The sequence below is a fragment of the Oryctolagus cuniculus genome, chromosome 2, assembly GCF_051225735.1.
Source record: "Oryctolagus cuniculus isolate XC-2025 breed Fujian yellow rabbit chromosome 2, ASM5122573v1, whole genome shotgun sequence".
NCBI lineage: Eukaryota > Metazoa > Chordata > Mammalia > Lagomorpha > Leporidae > Oryctolagus > Oryctolagus cuniculus.
The window spans coordinates 57588631-57598102 of record NC_142868.1 but is presented as its reverse complement, the minus strand read 5'-3'; the positions used below and the strand labels follow the sequence as shown (position 1 = coordinate 57598102).

At 38.3% G+C, this 9472-nt stretch overlaps 1 protein-coding gene across 1 annotated transcript; it reads right to left on the bottom strand.

The window, feature by feature from the left end:
- Nucleotides 1-6869: 6869 nt before the first annotated feature.
- On the bottom strand, nt 6870-9110 carry LOC100349472 (disintegrin and metalloproteinase domain-containing protein 29). The gene has a single exon (XM_051832444.3). It carries the CDS (start codon nt 9108-9110, stop codon nt 6870-6872), a length of 2241 nt encoding a protein of 746 aa, XP_051688404.3.
- Nucleotides 9111-9472: the final 362 nt, after the last annotated feature.

Here is a 9472-nt window from a genome sequence, read left to right as displayed (position 1 = left end):
ACTTTACAACATGCCTGAGAACATTTATTAATCTTGGAATTAAGAACTACTTCCTAACATCTAGTCAAACAAAATAGTTATCTGAATGTATAAAAAGCAAAACAAAAACAAACAAACGACAAAAAAACACCGTATAGAAATAATGGGGTTGGAAAATAATGAACAGATAAGAGTTTGAGCTTTGCCAACACATAACTGTGTCCACATTATTAAATGGAGAATTTTATATGACATTTGGGTTGAGTTAACAAAAGAAAAATTAATTTCTAAAAAGTCTGCAATTCAGAATTTTGCTAATTGCATCTCACAATATGATCAATTTGCCTTTGCAGTGTTTAGTTTTTAGAGAATATCTTAAATTTCACTATTGTTTGATTCAAATAAGCTATGTTTCTCTGTCGATTTACTTTCTATGAATAATAATAGGTGTTTTTCACTTTGTACATTTAAAATATCCATTAATGATCAAATTCTCCTAAATTGCATTAGTCACTTTAGAAAATTGCTTTAGAGCATCTAACAAGCTAAATAAATCATGATCAATTGCATTTTTAGATGTTCCTACAGTTTGAATAATGCTTCTTTACATTAACAAAATTTAATCGCCACTTTGAGGTATTAGGAAGGTGGAAGCTTGATGTGACTGTCATGTTTAGAAGTTGAGCCTTTGGTAGATAATGAAGATTACACAAGGGCATCAAGATAGGGTCCATAGTTAAACACTGGTAGCTCTATAAGAATAAGGAGAGAGACCAGAACATACATATGCTCCTTGTCTCCAGTCTTGTAATACTCTTTGTCTTCCAGGGTCTCTGCCAACAAGGACATCACCAGATGAAATCCCTTGACCTCAGAAAAATACAGTGAGGCAGAATAAAGCCCAAGCCTTTATAATTTACCCAATCTTTGGTATGTTATTATAGCAGTTTGTAAAAAGTTATTTGGCTTCTTTTTTAAAGTAGGGTAGTAGGGAGAAAATCTCATCTTTTTTTTTTTTTAGATTTATTTATTTATTTGAAAGGCATAGTAACAAAGAGGCAGAGGCAAAGAGATCTTCCATCTGTTGGTTCACTCCCCAAGTGGCCAGAGCTGAGTGGGCCAAAGTCAGGAGCCAGGAGCATCTTTGGGGTTTCCCACATGGGGGCAGGAGCCCAAGCATTGGGACCATCTTCTACTGCTTTCCCAGGCCATAGAAGATAGCAGGATCGGAAATGGAGCAGCCGGGACCCAAACTGGCATTCATATGGGATGTGGGCACTGCAGTCAGCGGCCCCAAGTTATTTGTCTTTAAAACCTATAATGTATGAACAGATCTCTATGTATTTTATACCCTAAATGAAGTTTAACATCTTTAGCTATGTGTAGCTTGATCCTCTTGATATTAAAGTGCCTTTTCAAGTTAACTTTGGTGTTTCACCAAACTGATTATAAGGAGCTGCATTAGTCAGCTTGGGCTGCTACAACAATTAAAAAAAAAAAAAGAACATGTTCTTTGATTTTTACTCATGTTTCTATAAAATGAGTAGTCCAGGACCAGGGTGTCAGTATGGGGGCATTCATGTGAAGGCTGTCTTCCTGGCTTTCAGATGCCATTTCCTTGCTGTCTTCACTTGCCGCAGAGACAAAGTTAAGCAAAACCATTGGTTGTCGCTCTTAAAAGGACATCAATTATATCATGACAGCCCCATCTGAAGGTCATCATCTAAATACAACTGCTTCTCAAGGGCTTATTTCCAAATACCATTACATTGTGTAGGTAAAGATTCATATATTTGAACTGGGGGAGAACATAATTCAGTCCATAACATTTTATCCTAGGCCCTCCAAAGTTATTGTACTTGAATGCAAAATCTATTCACTTCACAACAACAGCACCAGAAGTCTTAATGTGTTCCAGCATCAAGTCAAAGGCTAAAAACCAATTTTGCCTCTAAATACCTTTAGTTAAAATCCCCCTATAGATTCCAATTCAATCCCATCAAGGTGGCATGTACCAATGCCATCACACTAGTCAAAGTGATCAATTTCAGTTCATAATTGATCATAATGATAGATCTAAGAGTCAAAGGGATCACGTAAACAAGACTAATGTCTGCTAATACTAACTGATAGAATTAAAAAGGGAGAGAACAATCCAACATGGGAAGCAGGATACACAGCAGACTCATAGAATGGCAAATGTCCTAAACAGTACTCTGGCCTCATAATCAGCCCTTAAGGCATTTGGATCTGGCTGAAGAGCCCATTAGAGTATTTCAGGCATGGAAAGCCAAGACACTCTGACAAAACAAACAAACAAACAAACAACCCTAAATGAAAGATCTCTGCGAGTGAAATCCAGTGGAAAGAATGGGCCATCAAAGAAGGAGGTACCTTTCTCTGAAGGGGGGAGAGAACTTCCACTTTGACTATGACCCTGTTGGAATAAGATCGAAGTCAGCGAACTCAAAAGGCTTCCATAGCCTTGGTAACTCATGACAAGAGCCTAGAGTGATTACTGATGCCATAAACAAGAGTGTCAATTTGTTAAGTCAACAACAGGAGTCACTATGCACTTACTCCTCATGTAGGATCTCTGTCCTTAATGTGTTGTCCAATGTGAACTAATGCTATAACTAGTACTCAAACAGTATTTTACACTTTGTGTTTCTGTGTGGGTGCAAACTGTTGAAATCTTTACTTAATAAATACTAAATTGATCTTCTGTATATAAAGATAATTGAAAATGAATCTTTATGCGAATGGAATGGGAGAGGGAGCGGGAGTTGGGAGGGTTGTGGGTGGGAGGGAAGTTATGGGGGGAAAAAGCCATTGTAATCCATAAACTGTACTTTGGAAATTTATATTTATTATATAAAAGTTTAAAAAAATCCCCCTATAACTATACACTGATGATACATTATGTGTTTTCAAAATATGACGGTGAAACATGATTAGAACAGGCAATCTCATTTCAAAAGCAAGAAATATGAAAGAATAAAGGGATAATGAATTCGCCAAACAGTGCAAAATAAACTCTAGCACACCATCTTATGACAACTCCTGTTGTCCTGCTCTGCTTCATGCTCTACCCTCTTAATCTGCAAGGGTGGTGGTCCTGGTTCTGGTTTCAGGACCAAGGTAGGTTGAGTATGTGCTCTTGTGGCAGTGCCAATGGGAGTCATGCTCTGGTGGCTCTGCCAAGCCTGCATCGAAATAACATAGATTTACAATGGAAACATTCATATCTTGTGTTTCTTGAAGACTGGCAGGGAAAACAGGTCACAGTAGATGTAGTTCCTAGTGACAGACCTCCTCCAAGATTGCAAATATTTGGCTCTGTTTCCTCATATGAAAGTGGCTTCTGGTCTTTTCATATACTTATAAAAATATCAATTCCATAAGGAAGCTCCATCCTTATGAATTCATCAAACCCCAGCCACTCTTGAAAGTCCCGAACTCCAAATAGTCAGACACTGAGCATTAGAGCTTTCAACATAGAAATTTGCAAGAGGACATAAATACTTAGTCTATATCATTCTCACTGCTTTCACAGTAAGAAAAAATTGAAATAACACCAATAATTACAGTGTGAATAATGGGATGTGGCACTTAGTAATCACTTTAACAATACCCAGAATATAAAATTACTCATATAATGGGAAGTTTGTAAAAGAAACAAAAAGACTTATTAACTATGTATATAGAGGAACATATATATCTTAAGGAAACTAAAAAGTAGTCACTAATCACATCACATGCTAAAAGTTTTTGATTTGATGAAACAAAATTTAGTCTTGAGTATTGTTATCAAAAGAGTATTTCCTGTATATTCCTGTTTTTATTAACAGTATCTAATATAGCCATGGATCCCACTCCAAAAATGCACTTTTGAAATCATACTTTTCAAAACCCAAGAGTAGTACACTTCCAAAACATTTTATACAGCTTTCAAAATACCCAATATCAAATCTATATATAATTAATCCGAAAGAAATAGGATTTCCGAATAGTTTTGTGTTCCTTCATATTAGAACACTCTTATACATGTAAATACTATGTACCACAAGTGTTTTAAGATTTTGAAATCCATAGACACTTTAGCTTTTGTGCAAGTTCCAGGACATTCCTTTCACTTAAGATATTAGCCTAAATATTCCACATTTTTCATATTTCATTAATTTTAATATTATATATAATAAATGTATAGAAATCTTTTTACAAGAAGGTTGCAATTGCATTCAAAAAGTATCAACTACGGGCTGGCGCTGTGGCATAATGGGTAAAGCCGCCTCCTGCAGTGCCAGCATCCCATATCGGCGCTGGTTCAAGTCCTGACTGCTCCACTTCTAATCCAGCTCTCTGCTATGGCCTGGGAAAGCAGTAGAAGATGGCCCAAATCCTTGGGCCTCTGCACTTGCGTAGGAGACCCTGAAGAAGCTCCTGGCTCCTGGCTTCGGCGGCACAGCTCTGGCCATTGCTGCCAATTTGGGAGTGAACAAGCAGATGGAAGACCTCTCTCTCTCTCTCTGCCTCTCCTTCTCTCTCTGTGTAACTCTATGTACCTCTGACTTTCAAATAAAGTAAACAGTTCTTAAAAAAAAGTATCAACTACAAAAATAATACTAAAATACAGATCAGAGTCTGAACTATATTCTAGACATATAGAAAGATTTCCACATTAGTATCTTTAATATTGCAGATAGGGCTGGTTTTGTGCTATAGTAGGTAAAGCTGCCCCTTGGGACACTGACATGCCATATGGGTGCCGATTCAATTCCTTGCTGATTTGTTTGCAATCCAGCTACCTACTATTGTGCCTGGTAAAGCAGTAGTGCACGGCTCAAGTGCTTGAGTCCTTGCACCCACGTGGGAGACCCAGAAGAAGCTCCTGGCTCCTGTTTCCTTTTTCCTGCTTTGGCCTGTCCCAGTCTTGGCTGTTGTGGCTGTTTGGGGAATGAATCAGCAGATGGAAGATTTCTCTCTGTCTTTCTGTCTCGGTCTCTGCCTCTCTGTCTCTCTCTCTGTCTCTCTCTCCATCTCTCTGTCTCTCTCTGTCACTCTGCCTTTCAAATAAATAATACTTTTTTTAAAAAGAACTCAGATAATATTAGGATTCAAATTAAAAGTAACTTAGCAACTACCATGCATACACTGTGATTACTGCTGTGGTGCCTTCAGATTGCCTACATAGGAGAATCTCGAGTTGGAAATAGATGGTGGTAGGGAGCTAAAACGTGTATACTAGGGGCCCATGGATACACGTCCTAACTGTCAGATTTGTCTTTCCTGAATTCAACAGTTTCATGTAAAAATACCATGCTGCGATTTCAGACATTACCAAAGATTGGTGCCAAAGATGTAGCTCTTGCAATGGAAACATTACATAGGTTTGCAAGATTCCTTTGATCTCTAGCTAGGCAGAGATGAACCCTGGAAGAGCATGGAAGAAGTTACAGAAGACGGATATTACTAGGTCAAGCTATCGTAAGAGTAAGGGATCCAAATATCAAGGAGGGAAGATGATGTAACCATAGGAATAGCAGTGGTCACCCCTTTCTCTGAAGCATCACTTAGACTTCAGCACTATCTGCATTATCTACCCCTCTCCCCCAGCTCTGCAGCTTCCTTGGTGTAAAAGCTTATCACTGGTCCTGGCTCAAAATAACCAACAAAGTTGCCCCTGTGTCCTGTGGCAACCATTAACTAATGATAAGGTCATTATAATTAAATTCGATGATCCATATTCCCACTCACATCATTCAGTTGATGCCATGACACTTCTTAGATTTCAACAGATTTTGAGATCTTATATATTTTTCTTCTGCATTTATTTTATGAACACAATATACAATATTTTAAAATTTAATCAAACATTATATAGTTTTTTATTTCCCAGACTTACTATAGTCTACTTAAAATTATAAAGTCTGACATCTTTATCTCACTTTATAACAAAAGGAACTCAGAAGTGAAGAGTGAACCAATAGTGTCATCACACCTCATTTTGAAGTCAGCTGTTCAAAGGTTTAAGTAATTTTCTAAAAATAGTGAATGGCAATGAAAAGGAAAAATTAGAAATTTTGATTAGAAATCAAAAATGAACTAAATGGATGCGATCTCTTCAGTCCTGTTTTCTCCATTATTCCAAGGCTAATACTCTAATAGAGTTAAATCAGAAAAAGAGAAAACACAGCAATGATTTTGAAGCCATAGGATAAAATTTAACGAATTCGGTAAATAGCTACTGAAGAACAAAACAAGTTTAGAAGGCACTGTACAACTAGCTGGCTACTAAGTCAGAAGGACTAACTAAAAAAGGATAATTTTATTCCTGGAGCTGAAAAACAAAGGAAAGAAGTTGGGGTTCCCTGAACCTAGAAGACTGTAAGAACTGACGCCTTGGATGAGGATGAGGAACTCAGGACTCCAGAGTAGGCACTAGAGATTTGGAACACTGGTAAAGAACTCAAAGGGGTTCAGAACTCAAAATAGAATGGGTCAGACAATTATGTTGGTATCTCTGGGTCTGATAATGATGTTGGTCTGCAGTGAATTAAGGGAGAAGGAGAGAGTTGATTAAAATCATGTATCACTTCCATTGTGAAACCTTCACCAAACAGTTGTATAAAAAGGAAGAAAACATAATCCAACTTTCTAATTTCTTGCTCATTCTCTTGACTATGGTACCTGTTGGGAGAGGACTGATACAGTAGGAAACGTGGTGCTATGGAGCAAACTACGCTAAAAAGCAGCAACAGAAAAAAGGTACATCACTCACATGCTACACTATTTTCTAAGAAATATAAAGAGGAAAATTTCAGAAAAATAAAACTTCAAATTATTTAAAACAAGGAATAGTAAGGAGAAACATGATAAGAATTAATTTTTTAATGGACACTCTTTTTAAGTACAGACTTTGGGACTTTTACTGATTCACCTGAGCTCCCAGGTAGAATCGGGGAATGCAACACAGGAGGTACACTCACATCCTCAGAGTTATTCTTGTCTGGAAGTACAATGTGAACTCTTTTCTTTCTTTTTCTTTTTGAGCAAAAAATAATTATACAACCAAAGCAAGCAATCAAAAGGACAAACAACACCAGGCCCGCATTAAAAACCTTCATCTTGTGTCTCCTTGGGGCTGGGCCACTGTCAATACTACCTCCATATCCTTTTATCAGGCAGTTGGGTGGATCCCACGAATAGTTGCAATGGCAGTGATGTTTATTGTTGCAGATGCCCCTCTCATTACAGAATGCAGGTGAGCAATTACTATCCAGGATGGATATGTGGACACACTGCCTGTGGACACAGAGATGCTCTGGACCACACTCTGTGCCATCCTTCACTTCACCGATATCAGGTGTATTCATTCCATAATGATAGTCAGTACTCCAGCAGGTTACTTCATTGAAGTGAGTCCAATGCACAGTAGTATGATCACTCAACTGTGGAATTTCTTGCACATTATCGCACTGAACTCTTCCACACAGGATGTCTGGGATATCGCATTTTTTATATGTAACACCCTTGATACCACAGTGACCAAAACGAGTACCTTGGGTGTTCACTTCTTCGTAGCAAATCCGATTTGCACTCTTTGCTTTCTTGCCAAAAATACGCCTACACTGTTCAGTGCGGTCACTACATCTTTTTTCATAGCAGAAAGATGTGTCACTACAAGGAATTCCATCTTCCACATACACATCCTCTGGACACTTATGAGACGTCCCACTGCACCACTCTGGAAGATCACACATATTGTCTTTCTTTCTACACACGGACCCTGATGGTAAGAATTTGCAGTTTTCACAACAAGGCCCAGAAGCACAAGCAGCCCCATTAATTAAAGTGCAGTTTGGCATACAACAGGGATCTTTTGCACAACGCTGTAAAGCTCCACAGTCACATTCCTCTTCTTCTTCAATAATGCCATTCCCACAGCGTGTGTTGTTGAAGATGTCCTTGGTGTAGTCCTGTTCCAGCAAACATGTTGTCCTTTCTACAGTGTACCACCAAAATCTATTAAAACTGCAATTGCTAAATTTTGTTGTTGGTGGGTTATCTGCATGCATTATGCATTTTGAGTTCCCACATACACATTGATCCTCATCATGGAACATGCCCAAATTATGACCTATGTGATGAGCCATGGCAATTCCACAAATTGTCAAGGTTCTGTTTAAGAAAGTAACAATTCCACAACTCTTATATGGTACACATATTCCTCCAGTTAACCCTAGGCCGCTTAATCCTTTTAAATTCTTGTTTATAAAAAGTAGTGACATATCATGTTTTATCCGGGGCAACACATTTGCATATTTCCAATTGCAAAAATACTGAAAAGATCTTCTTACATCATCTACTATAACCAAATTTTCATTATTCCAGATCTCCAGAGCAAACACCAGCATCTTAATGCCTAGCACATCATAAATGGAATCTGCTACATTTGTAACCACATATAGATCATCCAGCAACATTGAGTCATTGTTTTCATAATGAGTATATAGAGAATTATCTATCACCAATACAATTTCAATTGTCCTAAAGTGGACCCACCAGCCCACATAAGCACTTTGCTCCAGAGTGGAATGATCATTATCTTGACCTATTATTTCATCTGGTATAATGCCAGGTCTCATTGTACGGGATTGTGTTTCCTCACTTTCCATCTTATATACCAGGTGTTCAAATGTGGTAGAAAATGCTATGGGCATGATTTCATAAGCCATGTTGTTTATGTATAACATTCCTTTAAAGCCTCCAAAGCAGGTACTGAGAGCAACCAGGGATTCTGGATCCCCCTCCATAAAACCGTGATAATAGCAGTCCTTGTGCACAAAAGGCTGGTCCTCTAAGAGAGCACCCTGGTCTGTATAGGTGAACACTGAGAGGTGTTTGGACAGCAAAAACTTCTTGACCTTCATGTGGACAATGTATCTTTGGCCCCCAAAGCGCAGGCTATAGGAGAGCCAGCCTGGAGACTTTTTGCCTCTGGCACTGCCAGTTACTTTCAAAGGAATGACCACCTCTGGGGGATTATGATTTGGGGGCTGCTCCGCCTGGATGTGTCCACAAAAGGACAGAATCACCCCAAGCCAGTTTAGCAGGAGTAGGAATCTCATGTAAAAGAGAGCTTCATTCAAAGTCATTATACAGCTATAGCTATAAAAACATTGGTCCAAAAAAGTCAGAAATGGGAGCCACAGCTAGTCTACCTCCTTCTTCTGAACTGGTCAGTGTGCAGTGTTCATTGTTAAAGATCTGTCTTGTGGCAGTGATGAATCATCAGAGATGCAGCCCTATAAGTAAAATAAAAAGCAACATTTGGAGGGCAGTGATTACGCAAGTGTGCAATTGGATGAAAGGAAAAGTTATGTGTTAAAAGTGATTAGTGTTTTGTACAGGATGATTCAAGAAACTGCCTGAAATTTGCTGTTAAGTAGTACATTGAAGAAGAGACTAGGCAAACAATAGAAAATGAATA